A 19,147-nucleotide genomic window follows, 5' to 3' on the forward strand; every position below is an offset into this window, starting at 1 on the left:
AAGAATTTCACACAAAAAGGCCCATTTAGAGAAAAGTGTGCAAAGATACAATGAGGGGAAGAAATATGTGGTTTAACAAGCAGCAAAGAACTAGAAAAATGCAGAGACGGAGAATATCGAGAATGAATAAAATATCTTTCAATGAAAATATATTTCAAGGAAAGATCAGCAGGAGCTAGAGAATGGAGAAACAGAGCCTTAAATTGAATGTGAAAGAGGAAAAGGCAACCAGCTCAGAGAAATCATAAGAATGAGGAGGAAAAAAACCTATCATATCTGCAAACAAAGAGGAGGTGAAACGCAGGAATCAAAATACACCAAAGACGATTACCGTGGAAGTATAGAAGACAAACTAAAAAGAGTATGAGAATAACCCACTGGGACAAGATAAAAGACACGAAGAAAATAATGAAATGTAAGCAATGCTTGACAACTGAAAACGACAATATGTAGCTACTGTCTGGGAAGATAAAAAGAAAGATCTCTGCTTTGATGAGAATATGTGATTGCATAAACAGTTAAAAAAAGAATGGGAGGACAAGAACCCAAAGTCAAAAAAAGGAAGTATATTTCAGTCCAGGGGAAAGACTTAACTTCAAAACAGTGAGACACACAGCCATGAGAAAACAGTGGGAAAAAGAAAGAAAGAAAGAAAGAAAGAAAGAAAGAAAGAAAGAAAGAAAGAGGTCAAAGAGAAAATAATACTAATTGTCTTAGCATTTACATGAGAATACGAAGAACTGAAAGGGGGATTCATGGCCTTCCAGATGTCGGACTCCAACTTCCATCAGCCCTCATCACTGGCCATATTGACTGTAGCTGATTGATGCTGGAGTCATACAAGATAAAGAAGGTCACACATCTATAAGTTACATTTCAAATCACAGGGGAATAAAGGTAAGCGAGTATTAACAATGAGTTTAAGATATGTAAAATCTCTCCTTCGTTTATAAAGGTAAAGGTAAAGGGACCCCTGACCATTGGGTCCAGTCGTGACCAACTCATCTTGCTTTATTGGCTGAGGGAGCCAGCGTACAGCTTCTGGGTCATGTGGCCAGCATGACTAAGCCGCTTCTGGCAAACCAAAGCAGCGCACGGAAACGCCGTTTACCTTTGCGCCAGAGCAGTACCTATTTCTCTACTTGCACTTTGACGTGCTTTCGAACTGCTAGGTTGGCAGGAGCAGGGATTGAGCAACGGGAGCTCATCCCGTCACAGGGATTCAAACCACCGACCTTCTGATTGGCAAGTCCTAGGCTCTGTGGTTTAACCCACAGCGCCACCCACATCCCATTTATACAGACGCTTAATAATCAAGCCAAACATTTTCTGGACGATAAAGGGATAAGCTACAAAACCTGATGGAATTCACTCACTGTTGTTCAGAATACAAAGCGTTTCACTTAAAATATATAGAAAGAGAGGGAGGGGAATACTGCCAATTTTTGTTTTTGTTTTTGTTCAAAGAGTAAAGCAAGGATTTCTTGGACATTGCTTCAGACATGCCTCAGAATTATTAAAGTTGTAGTAGGTGATTACTCTGACTCATGGTCAAAATGACAGGCTGACTGTAGCAGCTTTTGAATAAATGGTATGTATTGACATCACTTCTATAATAGTCTTTTTGCATGTTAGATAAGACATTAAACATAATCGCTGACCTAGCACCCCTTTACTTAGTACGTTTTCTATAAAGACGAGGAATGCCGTGGCTATGAGACTGGGGAAAATTGCTACCTAGTCTAAAGACTAGGGCATTTTCTTTACAGCCCAATAATTTTTTACAGTGGTTATTTTGTGTGGTTTAGAAAAGCCATTTCTTTTTCTACCACCTGCAATTAGAAGTCCTTGGAAACAGCTATTGGCAGTTGGTTATGGTCATAAAGAGCTCACTCAAACATCATACTGAACCATCTATGGCCCTTGCTTTTATTTCAGATCCTACGGCTTGAGATTCCAAGCATACGGGTGGAATCACGGTGTCACTAGATGAACAAAGGGGCTTGGCCCCTCAGCTACCAGAGCGCTATCCTAAACCCCTCACTACCTTGCCCGACCAATGGCAAAGTGCTACCGGAGGTATTTGAGCGCTCAGTGTCTCAAGGTAGTTTACAGAATTCCTATAATCTTACATGTAGTGAAAAGAAAACAAGTTCTTTTTAATACTTGCAGAAAATCAACAGTAAGCTCCCTCCTCAGTTATTCATCTCTCTCTCTCTCTCTTGGGTTCACCCTCTTGCATTTCAAATATTGCTTTCTATTAACTCCCTATTGTGTGTTTTTCCTTGCCCCTTTTCTAGAGGAGCTCAGTCAACCCACACCTCTTCCTTCCTTGCAAATAGTCATGTCATTGTGATGACCGGCATTCCTTATGGAACTCTTCTCGCACCTTTCTGAAATCCCAGCCACGCACTCTCCAGTCACAGCAGCGACAACAACAACAACTATGCAACGTCAGAAAAGTTCCCAGCCACTGCCAACTCACCTGTAGCCTTCCTCACACAGCTTGATCCCCCTTGCTTCAGCTGGGAAGCCAAGTAAATCATTCTCCTATACTCTACCTAACCAATCTTCACCTGAGCCACTCCCTACGCCATACAGCTGTTCCCCACATTCCATTCTGACTTAAAGAGATATCAGATATGTTCTGTTGGACCAGCATTTCCTCAAACATCTGATAATCAAAATGCAGCTACAAGCAGCAAAAACAAAACAAAACATGGGGGAGGGTTTTCATCCTTCTGCAAATTTTAGATGCAGCATAACTTTATTGTCCATCCATTTAGCAGGCTTTTCAAAATAAAAATTATCATGATTCCAATCAATACGTACCTCCCAAGCAGTATTCCTCAAAATCACACACACATTCCCTTCAAAATAACACAGAGAGACATCCAATTGCTTTCTGCCGACTACTTTCTTTCTGTTTTAACAGTAAGCGGTCCTAAACATTTTGCTGTCGTCTAAAAATCTGGCAAGCAGGTTGTATAGAGACAACTATAGAGACTTTGAAAGTGGCAGAATAATGGAAGGGCTCTACCAACTGTTGTGGTTTTTTTACTAGTTTAATATTTCCAGGCACGACCTTCACTTACTCCAAATGGCATGCAAGAATGCAATTTCCTGCCCTATTATTATTTACCTTCAAATTATTTTCCGTGTGATACTTGGCACAGGATCGGAGCTGAGTCACCCAGTATTGCCTCTCCTTTGCATCCCCGGCTGAAAAAAGAAAACACATACAGAAAAATAAATAAATGTGTAGTTTATTCTCATTTTAAAACCAACCAATTTTCCTGCTATGTACGGTCCCTTTCATCTCAAACTCTCCCTATAGAAACAACCTAGTTATTGAGATTGATACAGTAACTGGCTTTTCTATCTTCATTTTTAACTTGATGCATTTTAGCATACACCTGACACAATATTTTAAGGTTTGTTTGTTACTTTCCCGTGAACCACAACTTAAACTATTACTTATCAACCAATACACTGGGAAAGGGGGGGGGGGTTCCCCATGGAGAAATGAAATGGTGCTGTTCAGGGAAACCAATGTCACACAATTTTGATAATTGCCTGAACTGCTCCCTTCGTTAAAATCAACAGACATTTGGGGGATGTACCCTTTTTCTCAGTCCTGAAAAGACTTTGTTCTAATAAAGGTAAAGGTAAAGGACCCCTGACAGTTAAGTCCAGTCATGAACGACTCTGGGGTTGCGGCGCTCATCTCACTTTACTGGCCGAGGGAGCCAACGTTTGTCTGCAGACAGTTTTTCCAGCTCATGTGGCCAGCATGACTAAGCCACTTCGGCGAAATCAGAACAATGCACGGAAACGCCGCTTACCTTCCCGCTGGAACGGTACCTATTTATCCACTTGCACTTTGACGTGCTTTTGAACTTCTAGGTTGACAGGAGCTTCTACTTGCACTGACCTTCCGATCGGCAAGTCCTAGGCGCAGTGGTTTAGACCACAGCACCACATGCATTATTCTAATATTATTATTCTTTGCAGACTTTGCCAAGGGGTAAGCTCAACCAAATACAATGGGATTACATTCTGAGTAAAGGTGCTTAGAATTGCACTTTAAATAAGGCAATCTAAGATTAATCTATTGAATGCCAGCATTCCAGTTCAGAATCAAGGCAACGTAAGTCAGCACAATCTTTTCATAGAACAGGTATTATGCAGTGCCTATTAAAATTTTAGTTGGATAAGGAAATGCGCACTTTGCACTTTTGAGATTTTGGGACATTCTGTTTCAAGTGGAGAATAAAACCTACATCTTTCAGTTTTGCCTTGGTTCTGCAGAGCACCATTCAAAGCAGCCACACATACAACCGGCACATATTACCTTCTACTGACCTTAGGACCTCTGTTTACAGAAAGAAAAATATGGGCAAGTTCCCATTAAGATAATCTTAAAGGAATTCAGATCTTGTTTCATTTCAGCACCAAAACATTCCATGACTGAATATCAATTAGAAATTCTTTCCTAAGATAAGGGTATGGATAACAGTGGAAAGAGCTTAGGTCTTGCTTGTGGGTTTCCCAGAGACATCTTGTTGGCCCTTGTTGTGGAAAACAGGATGTTGGATTAGCTGGGCCTTTGGTCTAATCCATCACAGCTCATTTTATGCTTACCCTCCTATGCTGGGGGCAGGGGGAGGAAGAAGAGGGCGGATTCTTCCATCCCAGCTATATTCAGGACTTCCTCAGTTTGGCCTTGGGAAACAAGGCAACCAACAGTAGACTATTTACCATATTTTTTGCTCTATAAGACTCACTTTTCCCCCTCCCTCCCTTCGTTTTATGGAGCGAATGCAGGCTGCGCAGCTATCACAGAAGCCAGAACAGCAAGAGGGATTGCTGCTTTAACTGCGCAGCGATCCCTCTTGCTGTTCTGGCTTCTGAGATTCAGAATATTTTTTTTCTTGTTTTCCTCCTCCAAAAACTAGGTGCGTCTTGTGATCTGGTGCGTCTTATAGAGCCAAAAATACGGTATTTCAGAGAGTAAGCTTCACTTTTCATAAATTGGCTCTTAGGTGAACCACATTGCCTGGCTTGAGTCTACTGCCTTAAGGTAGTCATTTCAACATTTCAAACACAAAAGCATTACCTTCTCCAAACCAATTAAAAGCTTGTCACTATTAAACAAAGAGTAGCCGGGGAAATGCAACAGCTGCAGGAAAGGCAAGTTTAAAGAGCACAATAAGCCCGCAACTGACACACATTTGTGTGCATTCAGCTTTACGCAATTGGCAAAAGGGGTTTTTTCTTTCATTAAAAAGGGGTTGGATGTCCAGGAAAAAAAGACATTGGCAATCCCACCCAACACTGAACCCAATATGCTTTGACTATATGCAATTTTGGCTTTAAGCGAAATCTCCCGAATGTAAATCCAGTGTGAGTTGCGGACTTACTGTGCACAAACACACACACCCAAAAAACAGCAGATAACCATACCTCTGAGTTTATACATTTCTCCATTGGCAGAGTATACCACCAACATGTGAGGGGCTTCATCGCTGAGAGAAACTACTGCTCCAGCTAAAGATAACAGCCCTCGTGGCTTCTGGTTTTTACTTTGTTCGTTCACAAAATATTGTAGGATTCCAGTCTCAAAATCCAGCATGAAATACCTGTTAATAGAGAGGGAAATAAACAGATGCATGTAACCTAATTTCCTATGCAGCGCCCGAAAAAGTTTTCATTTTTAATATGCAACTATGTACTGCATATCAAGATAGAAGTGGACTACTGTACACATTTGTTCCGCTTACATTTTTGCTGTAACGCTTAGAAGTGGACTAAGAATATGGCTTTTCAAAAGAATGCAAGCAATACAGAGAATCACAGGGTTTGAAGAGACCATGAGGAATGCAGGAATCACCATGACAGATGGTCATCCAACCTCTGCTTAAAAACCTCCAAAGAAGGAGAGTTCACAACCTCCCAAGGAAGACTGTTTCACTGTCAAACAGTTCTTACTGTCAAAAAGTTTTTCCATGTGTTTCGCCAGAATCTCCTTTCTTGTAACAAGTCCTACCCTCCAGAGCAGGAGAAAACAAGCTTATTCCCTCTACCATGTGGCAGCCCATGAGATATTTGAAGGTGGCTATCATATCTCCTCTCGGTCTCTAGGCTAAACATATCCAGCTCCTTCAACCGCTCCTCATAAGGCTTGGTTTCCAGACCCCTGATTACTGTATTTTTCGCCCTATAGGGCACACCAGCCCATAGGGCGCACCTAGTTTTTTTGGGGGGGGATAAAGGGGGGAATTATTTTCCCCCCCCCCAGGCATGGGGCTGAGGCAAAATGCAAGAACCAAAATGGTGAGTTAAACTTAGAAGACAGTGCAACTGGTGGAGAACAGGTCTTATGTATCACCTCATTTTCCAAACCCTGAGCAAAGACAGCCCCGTGGAAAACACACTGTAGTCATTCATTCTTGAAACTGTGAAGCAGGCAGTTCAAACCAAAACTCCAAAAACAGAGACGGTGCAACACAGATTTCAAGGAGGCTGCTTGTACACAAACATTTGTAGACTAAGGCAAAATGCCAGGAACTCAATATTAGAAATTCAAAATTAATTGGCAAATCAAACCAAGTCAGCCTTTTTCTTGACAGTTTAAAAATACAGACCTGTAATGAAAATCCTGATACCATAAATGGGCTTATTCATTAAGGAAATCTTGCTTCTAAAGGTATTTTAATCTCTTGGCATTCTAGCTAAAACAATTATTATTTTATTTTTTAAATCTGTTTCCTGCCCTTCTTCCCAAAGGGTGGCAAATATATAAGCAATGAAACAATGAAAATAAACCTCAGGCAGTGGAAACGGAACGTGCTGTCCTGGCTACGGTTCCTTCCTAGTGGTGGCACCGGCTGTTTCATAGTTTCCCAGAATTAGTTAGCTGGCTACAACTCCATGAGATTGCCTTTTGACTGGGAAGTTACTGAGGCAACTTGAATCTTTGCTCAGGAACCTCAAAGGTTATTCCTATAGAAGTCTCAGTAATTAGGCTAGCCAGCGCAAAACTCACTGAAACAATAAACAGTGGCTTCTAAACCATGAAGTGGGGCTACACCACTGCAAGCCCAGGTCCCTCCATCACCAATTTGAGTGAGAAATCTGAGTACAAACGAAAGGGAGAAGCAGATGATCACAATGATCAGGGGCCCATTAGCTTGATGTCAACTGGAGGGTGCCAAGCTGAGCAAAACAGCTCCTGTAACCCGAATTAGAAATGTTAAGTTGTGGGTGAACATATCAGACGACACAGTGATTCTTCAAACAGCTCTTGTTTATTCACAGGCCAGAACAGAACTGAACTGAAGGGTTCAGTCAGCCTGCTTATATAGAGCTCCAGTACAACGTAACTGTAACAACTTTCTAAAACCATCCAATCACTGAACATCACTTTCGATCCCTTATTTGCATAACTATCTACAGTATCCCCCTGCTGGCCCAGGGTGAGAACTTCAGTACATAACAAGAACGTTCCTCAGTCTCTTTCCCATTCACTTCTGCCACAGTTTCACATCTGGATTCAACTGCTGTCGTCTTCGTGTAGTGTCCATATCCCCTTCAATTAAGCTTCTTAATCCGGAGAGCAAACCAACCCCAAACGCAGCCAGCATGAATTTTGAACACTATCATCATATAAGGTTCGTGCCCTTTCTTCATTGCAGTTCAAATAACAGGCCCAAATACATTTTCCATGCTTGCGCATTATCTTGCAAACCAGACTTTGCTGGGGGTGTGGAGAAACATGCATACTGCAATCGGTCCCAGAGAGATAAACTTGGTTTACAGAAATGCGTAAATAAATTAATAAATGGGGCATTTGGTTCTGGCCGCCTTAGTAATGTAAAACTCTCCTAGAGCTTATTTTAATAATAAAATCCTTCAGCAGCTTATTGCTAAGAAATGGGCATGTCGCAGCAGCGTAGCTCAGCTTTGCAAGAATAAGCTGCTATGAGCACTGAGCTCAGGCATTCTCCTCCTTCTCCTTCTCCTACACACACAAAATTCAAAGCTCCCCATTTTTGTTCTTAATAAATTGCAGTCCTTACATCAAAACTTGGTTTATTCCAACTGAGGTTTAGTTAACAAACCAGGATCTGGAAGCATGCATTTGATCCAAGTTTGTTGAAAGCAATCGCCTTTAAAGTTTGGAATAAACTGCAGTTTCCTGATAGGACCAAATGGAAAATGGAAGCTTTCTATCTCCTCCTTTGGGGCAAGTCCAAAGCTTGCTGGAACTTATTGATCACAATGTTTGGCATTATGAGAATATCAGCTGGCCCAAACAGACTGATAGCTGACTGTATCTGCTTACAGAAGTTAACAGAAGATACAGCACCTTTATCAGCACTAACCAATCTCAAAGTAGTGAGCAAGCTTTCAGGTTCCCTGAAACTCCTCTTCAAGATAGATGTTAAGTAGAAGGGGGAACCCAGAAGAAACTGCCGTTCTCCCTGTGAAAATATAAGGAACCAACAGCTACAGTGGTACCTCGGGTTAAGTACTTAATTTGTTCCGGAGGTCCGTTCTTAACCTGAAACTGTTCTTAACCTGAAGCACCACTTTAGCTAATGGGGCCTCCTGCTGCCGCCGCACCGCCAGTGCACGATTTCTGTTCTCATCCTGAAGCAAAGTTCTTAACCCGAGGTAATATTTCTGGGTTAGTGGAGTCTGTAACCTGAAGTGTATGTAACCTGAAGCATATGTAACCCAAGGTACCACTGCATTAGGATTGATTTGTAGCTCCGATCAGAGCTCATGGGTCCCTTGATAGGTCAGAGAGCAAAATGAAGTCCGGTAGCCCTTAGTTTAGCAAACCTGATAGGAACCAAGTTGAGTAGTATTATTGTTGGTGGAGGACATGTAATCCCCATAAAATAACTCCACATGGGGATTATGTACCCTCCAGCCACTAGGCCCCATGCACACCTAAAACAGACAGACAATATACTCTCCAAGATCAACAGAACAGTACCATTAATTTGATAAGCCTGGGCAGTGTGACTCAGTAATGGGAGACAGATTTGGCTCTGGATCTGACAGGGCCAAGTTCACACGCCTCTGCTATGCGCACAAGGATCGCGTTGGCAAGTGATGCGTAGCACCATGAGGATGAGCCTCAATTAGCTTGAGGAAAGCACCATGACCCTCTCCTTTCTGTGGTCAGAAGAAGGACTTCTGCTGAAGTGCTTTGTGCACCACACGAACCAGGGATCCTGGCTTAAGACAAACTCTGTGTAGTTTGATAAACCTGCTTCATAGCGCATGGTGTGGCTTAGCACGAAACTCACCAGAGCTTGTTTTAAAGCAAGATGCCCGATTCATGTACGATGCTAGGCAGAGATTGTTTTAAAGTTTAATTCAATTCAGCAATAAGAGTTGAAGCGAGTACGCAAGCCCAACAACTTTCTTTGGACTGTTTGAGGCTTGTCCATGTAGCACTAAACCACAGTTTAGCATTGCAAAGGAACTGGGCCTATAAAATAGGTTAGTTCTCCCATATAAAACTCCTCATTTGCATGCGATCAGCACGCGAACACTGTTTCCGGTCCTGCAAGGGGGCAGCGTGGAGCAGGATGGTCTTATGCACATCCCACTGACATGAATGCAACCCCCACATAAATGGGGAGTTGCCCTTAGTGCAAACAGAACCAGTTTGCAAACACTGTCATGTACATATGATCCACAGTATAGGAGAAGCAGAAGATTGCACTTTCTGCTAACCACCACAGACTACCAACCTGTATACATTCCTTCTTACTGAACTTTGGTCTTTAGATATGCATAAACAGACACATACTCCAGGACAGAAGTCCACAGGACCCGTGCTGTTCAATGACGGCAAGCTATCCCTTTAATCTTTATTCATACAGCAGCTTGCAGAAAACTTTGTGCTGACGACTTCATACAAAGTTTGCATAACCGTCAGAAAACACCACCTTAACTGATTTACTGCATATTAAATACACATACAGCTTAAGACCCATTAATCTGATTTTAATACACAAACTGCTAGGAAACTGCACTTTCAGCGTGAACTACTGAAACTTTTGGCACTTGCATTTTCAAGAGGTCAACTGTCATTGTGAATGTGAATATGATATAGATTAACTTAAAATATCCTCAGTCAGCAGTGTTCTATACTAAAGTCATGTTGGTTTCCCCCCTCCTCCCCAGACCTTCATGGTTCACCCTTCACTTTAGCAACCCTCAGCCCTCAGCAAGAATCACTGTCAGACACCAGCAAATCTGCAATGTTACGAAGGAAAAGCATTAATATCCATAGACACATGGTCCCCAAGGCTATTTGCAATAAATAAATACATGAACAGGCTTATGCGCATCCACTGAATTTAAAGAAGCTAAAGTTAGAGTGCTGTGTGTCGCAATAAAATGAATATAAACATTTTATAAAGCGGCTGAGCAAACAATAACACAGAAACAAAACCACTGAGAAGCCAACATGGTGTAGTGGGAAAGCTCCACCCTCTGGGCCACATGAGGCCCAGCCATTTCGCACAAGCCACACCCACCTGTCCCAAACAGATGACATCATATGACATCAGGTGTGTGTGCCAGGTAAAGAAACAGTTTCAAAAAAGAAGAAGTCAGGATCCTTAAGGAGGGCTGCCAGTTGTTCACTGCAGTATTTTAAGTTTAGAACTGAATGCAAGTGCCATTGGGATCTGCTTCATTCAGGAATGAAGTTGGCAACACCTGATCAGAAGCTCCTAAGTGCAGCCAACTTGGCACCAAGCGCATGGGAATTATGTGTTCCCAGTGTCCCAATCCTGCGAGGAATCACTGATCTTCAGTTCTTTAAAAAACCAGCCCCAGGGGTGATTTGTTGCAGTTTGAAGCATCATAGCTCTACTGAAGATTAGAGCGCATCCTTTGTAGCTAGAAGGTCCCATGTTTAAACCCTGGCATGTTCGATTAAAAGGATAAAGGTAGAAGATGACGGAGAAGACCTCCAAGCATAAGAGCTTGGAGAGTCACCAACACTCTTGCCAGACCACTGCAACCAAGACCTGATAGACAAGGCTATTAGCATCTGGTAGAGCTGGTGAGAAATATGTAGTTTCTGAACCACCACTGCAAACTGAAAAGGCATTCTTAGACCTAGAAGCACCCTGCGGCTTCAAAGCTGACACGGAATCATAATCCTCAACCTGACCAACTTCACAATTATTTCACAATTCACCGGGCTTATTAGTTTCAGCTGGCAAACCCACACCCAGTCAGTTGATTACATCAAAAGGTTTGATTCCTCACATCTCCTGCAGCTGGAGAAAGAAAAGAAATGTTTTACTGTTGCGTTATAGCAGTGTCTGAAACTCATATATATAAGCTAGGCACCAAATGGCTCCTTAAACCAAGGTTAAAAGGTAAAGGACCCCTGACAGTTAAGTCCAATCGCTAACGACTCTGGGGTTGCGGCGCTCATCTCGCTTTACCGGCCAAGGGAGCCGACATTTGTCGGCAGACAGTTCTTCCGGGTCATGTGGGCAGCATGACCAAGCCGCTTCTGGAGAAACAGTGCACGGAAACACTGTTTACTTTCCTGCCAGAGCGGTACCTATTTATCTACTTGCACTGGCATGCTTTTGAACTGCTAGGTTAGCAGAAACTGGGACCGAGCAACGGGAGCTCACCCCGTCACGGGGATTCGAACCGCAGACCTTCCGATCGGCAAGCCCTAGGCTCAGTGGTTTAGACCACAGCGCCACCCGCGTCCCTTTCAAAACCAAAGTTACAATCAACAAAACGGAATGTCTGGTTGCCATTTGGGGGCAAGACGGCTCTAAAGTCTTATTTTTCAAATGTCAAACTGATTGTGATTGATCAGTTAGACATCTGACTTTGTTCAGATAACAACCTTGAGCTAGGTTTAGAGCTTTGAGAACTTAAAGAAGACAAGTCACTTGATCCAGGGACAGTCCACATATATATTGGCCGATTCCAAGCTCTTTTTCTTAATGGTAACTGCTCCTGATCAGACTGCACAGAAAAAGGAATCCATAAATCCATTCCAATTTTACAGATAAAATATAACTGATATAACTCTACAGGATGTGGTATTAGTGTGTGAAAACAGTCCAGACCCAATGATCCCTAAGCATGCACCTCTAGATGGTGAAGATGTCAGGGGCCATCCCGGCACCCAGGAATCTTCACTTGGCCAAAAGTGGTCTTAAGCCAGGTGCAAAATATGCCTGGCACCTGGCTAACTTCTAACACTGCCGTGGAAATGAACTGCCTGTGAAATATATTGCAGTTAAGGTGTTCACTGGTAGATTTCTTTTTTAATGATATAGGTGGGAAAGCAGCTTGTCACTGGTGACTACATAGGTACTGGCCAATGGGTACTCATAATTTCTTGTGCAGCTGTATTTCGTGCAGCATTTGCCTCCCAAACAAAGAGGAAGCATTAGCTAAGGCAGGGATTGGCAAGGTTTACTTCGCCTGGGCTGGTTCGCTCCAGTGGAGATCCCTCCATGGGCCAGATCGCAGGTGCGTGTGAGTGAAGGCGCCCGCGATTTCCGGCGTCTGCACAGATTCAATTTTTGGCACCGCGGAAGCGAGTTCCCCGTGTTACACTGGTTTAGCGCAGCCCATAGGGACTCGCCGAGCAGGCAGCTTGGTTCAGGGGCAGCTCATGGGCCAGTTAAACAACCCCGTGGGCTGCTTGTGGCCCATGGGCCTTGGGTTGCCCACCCCTGAGCTAAGGGAATACTGTCATACTTTGGGTTACAGATGCTTCAGGTTGTGTTTTTTCAGGTTACGGATGCTCCGAAACCCGGAAGTACTGGAACGGGCTACTTCCAGGTTTTGGAGGTCGCGCATGCACAGAGGTGCTAAATTGCACTTTGCGCATGCGCAGAAGTGCCAAATCGCAACCCACACGTGCGCAGACGCACCGCTGCAGGCTGCGAACGTTCACCCCACACGGATCACGTTCACAACCCGCGCGTCCACCGTAGTGGCACTTTTTTTCCGAGTATCAACAACCCATGGTTATTTCTGTGCTGGGAAAGTGAGATCTCTCTACAAGAGACAAGTTTTCTGGGTAAGAGATATCTGGAGCCCATTAAATAAAAACCACCTAACTGCAAATCTATTGCACAACAAAGCCATTGTCTGCAATGCAACTGCATTCTTCCCTAACCAGCTTTTCACAGTGCTGGCTTTATATTTAGCCTGAGCCAACTGGTTTTGCTGCTCACTTTGAAGGCACCCTCCCGAGACACAGTTGGGACCAGTCCCAGGCTCAGTGTTTTATATTTAAGCAGGAAACCATCTGTGGCACCTCCTACACTTGCCTAATGTCACAGCCTGATTTAGTCACAGCTTCTAACTGGAAAATTAAAAGCCAATGCCAACTCAGACTCATATTATCTTGCTATAAAACCGTACCATAAAAAAACTAATGAGTCCCTTGGCTTTTTCTAACACCAGTTGCTGAACTGTGTGACAGTAAAGTTGACCACATTGCCATAATTGGTCCAAGTCATTGCTTCCATGTATGGAAGTGCTCAAGAAAACCAGCACGTCCATATATTAAGATGCTAAATGAAGACAGATCAAGGAAGGATATGGCAATTACCAGGATCATGCCACACAAAGAATGCCAACTTTCCTTAATGGGAAGAGTTTATTGCGGGCGTTGTGGTTATCTTGGTTTTAGATTAACAACATTCCTTATTTCTTCTGCAACAGTATTGGAAAGCAGCCCTTAAAAAGTGATATGCAAAAAGTCGGGGGGGGGGGGTTGTCTTTTTTACAAAATATTTATTTTACAAAAATTCAGGTCCCCAAGGCAAATTCCAAGTTGAATCCGCAAAGCACAACAAATCAATTAAAAAACTAAAACAGCAGCATGAAAAGGCATACAACAACTGAATCTGAATATTGTTGACACTCAACTCCAAATCCACAAGATACCTCCCTCAGCACTTTCATGTGGATGTGTTAAGCATCCCTGGATGAGGTGTAAAATCTGAAAAGCAGAAGGGCCATGGTGTGTTGAGCAACAATCTCCCAGCAATACCTTCTGATACCTACCCACTAAGTAAGTCCAGAACTGCCACAGAATAGTACCTCCAAGTCCCATTCCTGATAGAGGCCCCAATTAGTTAGTTACTTACAGAAGGACACTATGGTTAAGTCTATCAAAAGAAGTAGTAGTAGTAGTAGTAGTAGTTTGGATTTGATATCCCGCTTTATCACTACCCTAAGGAGTCTCAAAGCGGCTAACATTCTCCTTTCCCTTCCTCCCCCACAACAAACACTCTGTGAGGTGAGTGGGGCTGAGAGACTTCAGAGAAGTGTGACTAGCCCAAGGTCACCCGGCAGCTGCATGTGGAGGAGTGGGGTATCAAACCTGGTTCACCAGATTACGAGTCTACCACTCTTATCCACTACACCACACTGGCTCTCTGAAAGTTCCAACAGAAAGCCACTGAATGTTCCAACAGAACCTGTTGATAGACATATTTTCCCTGTCCACCAATGCTATTTCAGTCCCAAGCCGTGCCTGAATCCATATTCACCAAGAAATCAGTACAGTGGTGCCTTGCAAGACGAAATTAATCCGTTCCGTGATTCTCTTCGTCTAGCGGTTTTTTCGTCTTGCGAAGCAAGCCCATTGACAGCTTAGCGGATTAGCGCTATTAGCGGTCTAGCGGCTTTTACCGATCAGCTGAGAAGCGGCTTATCAGCGGAACAGCTGATAAGCGGCTTAGCTCTTAGGGAAAGGGCAGAAAAAAGCGAGAAAAAAACGCGGGAACTCGCAAGACATTTCGTCTTGCGAAGCAACCCCATAGAGAAATTCGTTTAGCGAAGCGCCTCCAAAAACGGAAAACCCTTTCGTCTAGCGGGTTTTTCGTCTTGCGAGGCGTTCGTCTTGCGGGGCACCACTGTATCATCCAAGAAAGTTTGGAGCTGAGCTGCCACTACTCAGACACAGGCAGGTAGTACACCATAGGGGTGGAGTCTGATGATCAGGGTTCTTCCAGCAGAAGTCTCACTTCTTTCAAAACAGATGGTACAACGCCATCCCCAAGTGTGGTGTTCAAATGCCACCATGAGAGCCAGTGTGGTGTAGTGGTTAAGAGTGGTGGACTCATAATCTGGTGAACTGGGTACGCTTCCCTGTTCCTCCACATGCAGCTGCTGGGTGACCTTGGGCCAGTCACATCTCTCTGAAGTCTCTCAGCCTCACTCACCTCACAGAGTGTTTCTTGTGGGGGAGGAAGGGAAAGGAGATTATTAGCCGCTTTGAGACTCCTTAAGGGGAGTGAAAGGCGGGGTATCAAGTCCAAACTCCTCCTCCTCTTCCTCTTCTTCTTCTTCCTCATCCAGCCAAGTCTCTTCTGGGTACCTTTGTGAGTCAGGATTGTTAAGGTTCAGCTGAGTACATGGGTAGCCTAAAATCTCCAAGCAACTAGTCTGCATCATCAAAGGCTGAATAAACCGAAAGCTATCTATGAAAATGAAGCAAGCAGAAGATATGAACACATCCCTCCCTGGTCTGCTAAAATGTATTCTCCTAAAACATGTTCCCTTTCAGCTTCTCAGAAAACCAGGGAGCTTAGGATCTAGTCAACAAGACACACTGTGTTTAGCACAGGCACAGGCAAACGCTGGCCCTCCAGATGTTTGGGACTACAATTCCCATCATGCCTGACCACTGGTCCTGTTAGCTAGGGGTGATGGGAATTGTAGTCCCAAACATCTGGAGGGCCGGAGTTTGCCTATGCCTGGTTTAGCAGAATTAATGCCAACTGTCCTGGCCATTTCCCCTATTCCAGAAGAAGGAACCATGCTTTCAAATGGACCAGAAAGAGGTAGCAGGAAAATCCCCTACAAGGGTCTGAGAATAGACCATCCTAACTGGTCCTCCAACCATGTACATTAATAAATGTCCTAAATCCTTTCAGGAAACTAACTGTCCAAGGTAATAGATATTTCAACCCCTCCTAATATCCCGATCACCATCATCCTTTGCAGAAAAATAAACCCAGAGTACATCCTGCCACATGGATGGAAGCAGATATTAACAGAGACAAGACCACAGTTGTCATATGGGTTATGAAATCCTAAGCCACAGCAGACAAGGGGGCCTTGGAATGGATGCAGAAGTCCCCCTGGACAACTAAGCCGGGGGGACACTAAAACCATCCCTAGGACACCCTCTGCTAGCTCAGGTAGGGAGACTGTTGATCCGGGTGGGGGGGTGCAACTTGTAGAGATAATTAACAGCAAGTTACCCAAGTTTTAGAACTCCTTCCACTGTCGGTTTTCCCATTGTCCATCGCAGATGGCAAGCTCATTGGGCAAGCTCATCTATCAGACCATGCACACCAATGCTGTTGCGCATATGCACCTGAATAAATAAGGGACTATAAGGCATAGAGAACTCTAGAGCTCATATCTTTCAAACCAGCACTGCTGCCTCTTTGTACCACTCCCATTTGATAAAAATGAATCCACCTTAAATTCAGGAATCCTTATTTCGTTTAATTATTCATTCGCCTTTAAAAAAAAAAAACTGTTTTCGTTTTGCTGACATAGGCTAAGTGCTGCTTCTTTGACCTGTAGCTAGCAGAGTGGATGAGCTTGGTTTAAGTTAGCGTTAGTGACAAGATTCAACCTCTTTTAATATCCAAGAACCTCATATCTGTTGGGTTTAATCTCATAACATGTGCCATTGTTCTCTTTAGAGAATGGGAAACAAGCTGCAAAGAGCTGAGGCTGTGCATCAACAGCCTCTGGAATAAAACACCAAGAAAAGGAGCTGATAGGTTTCTAAACCAATTCCTCAGCCTCTCGCTCATATGTGGGAAACTCTTATATGAAGAATAAAAATGTACATATTTCTTCATCCATTTGCTAAGCTTCCATTTGCCCACCCAAAAAAGTATCTCCAGCCTGTAGCTACGGGATCATCCAATTTGATGCAGTTACTTCAAATCTGGTTACTTCTCAAGGAGGCTTGCAAACCACCATTTATGTGGTCTCCTGCAGCAAGAAAGGATCACATCCAAGCAACCAGGAACTAGGGAGGAGACATTTGAAATCAGAATGTTAAATTACTCTCATTTTTTCGGCTTTCTTTCAGACCATCAGGCCACTTAAGATTGCCTACCTACCAGGCCTGGGCGATATACAGTGGTAAAGGTAAAGGTAAAGGGACCCCTGACCATTAGGTCCAGTCGTGGCCGACTCTGTGTTGCGGCACTTATCTCGCTTTATTGGCCAAGGGAGCCGGCATACAGCTTCCGGGTCACGTGGCCAGCATGACTAAGCCGCTTCTGGCAAACCAAAGCAGCACACAGAAACGCTGTTTACCTTCCGCCGGAGTGGTACCTATTTATCTACTTGCACTTTGGCGTGCTTTCGAACTGCTAGGTTGGCAGGAGCAGGGACCAAGCAACGGGAGCTCACCCCATCGCGGGGATTTGATCCGCCGACGTTCTTATCGGCAAGCCTATGCTCTGTGGTTTAACCCACAGCGCCACCCGCGTCCCAAAATACAGTGGTACCTTGGTTGTTGAACTTAATCCATTCTGGGAGTCCGTTCGACTCCCGGAACTGTTTGAAAAACAAGGTGCTGCTTCTGATTGGCTGCAGGAGCTTCCTGCACATACAGTCGCATCTTGGACCCCAAATATCTTGGTACCTAGGCATTTTGGCTCCCGAACACCGCAAACTCAGAAGTGACTGTTCCGGTTTGCGAATGTTCTTTGGAACCCGAACGTCCAACGGGGCTTCCAATTGGCTGCGGCAGCTTCCTGCAGCCAATCAGAAGCTGTGCTTTCATTTCTGAACGTTTTGGAAGTCGAACACACTTGCAGAATAGATTCCGTTCGACTTTCAAGGTATTGTGAAGTTAAAACTGCTTTTCGAAGAGAAATGAGGGATTTGTTCTGGAATTACTTTTGTTGTTCTCACAGACTGCAGTTAAGAAATGGACAGAGAGATGCAAAAGGTGGAAGAATTTCAATCCTGAAAGAATCTGGCAAAGACCTCTGCTTGAAGATGGAGCACACAGATGTTTCAGACCAGGCGCAGCACTATGTACTTTCTAATATCAGGCAACATTCGCATTATATTAGTTTGCTCATTGAATTGATTCACAGTGAATCCTATGCATATCGGGTTCAGAAATGAGCCCTAGGGAATTTAATGGTTGCTTACTCTGAGGTCAGTGTATATAGGAATGCAGTTTCAGTCCCGGTTCCACAATCTCTCAGTTCACAGTTGGCTTTATGTACCGGGGGGGAAATTATGAGTTCTTTGTAATCAAAGAACTATAAATCAGAGATATAAATCTTGAAAAGTTACTTCTTTGAAAGAATAGCAAAACAGGAATTACTACTCCACACGTATTTTAATATAACTTATCAGTGACAGAAATGATTTGAGATAGTAGAAGTCTAAGACATTTTACTAAGTCAAGGACAAATGTAAAATGACAAGCATTAATATACTTCATTCTACATTAACTGAATTAAAGCAAGCTCTGTGTGAGATAATATATTAAATCTCCACAGTGCCTATGGAATGCAAACACCCGGGGACATGAAGAGTGTATTTGACACAGAACTATTGTACCAGCTCATATTATGCAACACAGATATGAGGAGGTGTAGAGAGCATTTTAATTAGCTGACAGCCTTCACCTAAAGTGTAAAGCCAGAATACATCAAGCTGTTCCATATCGTTATTGATACAAACAGAACAGATTTTTTTTAACCTCTTGCTGATTATTTTTGTTCCATTATTAACAGACTGGGAGTGGGAATTAAATTAAAAACTAAGAATGCCTTTGGATCTTATGATTTATGTGGAGATTGTTTGATTTGGTTGCGTACTTTTCTATGCTTTGTTTATTGTTTATGGCTGCTTTTTGTTACGTTTGTAGTTATGTAATTCTTTTATATAGGTCGTAAACAGCCTTGAGCATGGTTTTAACTTTAGAAAAGTGGTATACAAATAAAACGACTGAAAATCAAAAGCGGCGATTAAAATGCTAATGCTAATAATTTTACTAGCTGCCTAGTATTTTGATGTATCACACACACCATGGCAATTTGTGTGGTATTGACAA

At 43.3% G+C, this 19,147-nt stretch overlaps 2 protein-coding genes across 6 annotated transcripts in view; one reads left to right on the plus strand and one right to left on the minus strand.

Moving 5' to 3' along the window:
* Window positions 1-19,147, plus strand: part of STT3B (STT3 oligosaccharyltransferase complex catalytic subunit B) — a 259,595-nt gene that overhangs the window by 104,156 nt on the left and 136,292 nt on the right. The window lies entirely within an intron of this gene.
* OSBPL10 (oxysterol binding protein like 10) overlaps window positions 1-19,147 on the minus strand; it is a 74,147-nt gene that overhangs the window by 46,405 nt on the left and 8,595 nt on the right. For all 5 annotated transcript variants that reach the window (XR_014556816.1, XM_083705773.1, XM_083705772.1 and 2 more), the window contains exons 2-3: window positions 5,467-5,642; window positions 3,143-3,222 (exon numbers count right to left, since the gene is read on the minus strand). Coding sequence is in view for 4 of the 5 variants with exons in the window: in XM_083705773.1 (XP_083561899.1) it covers window positions 3,143-3,222; window positions 5,467-5,642 (256 nt within the window). In the remaining variant the exon portion in view is untranslated. The remainder of the gene's footprint in view (window positions 1-3,142; window positions 3,223-5,466; window positions 5,643-19,147) is intronic.

This window comes from Podarcis gaigeae (assembly GCF_964106915.1).
Source record: "Podarcis gaigeae genome assembly, chromosome: 12".
Taxonomy (NCBI): Eukaryota; Metazoa; Chordata; class Lepidosauria; order Squamata; family Lacertidae; genus Podarcis; species Podarcis gaigeae.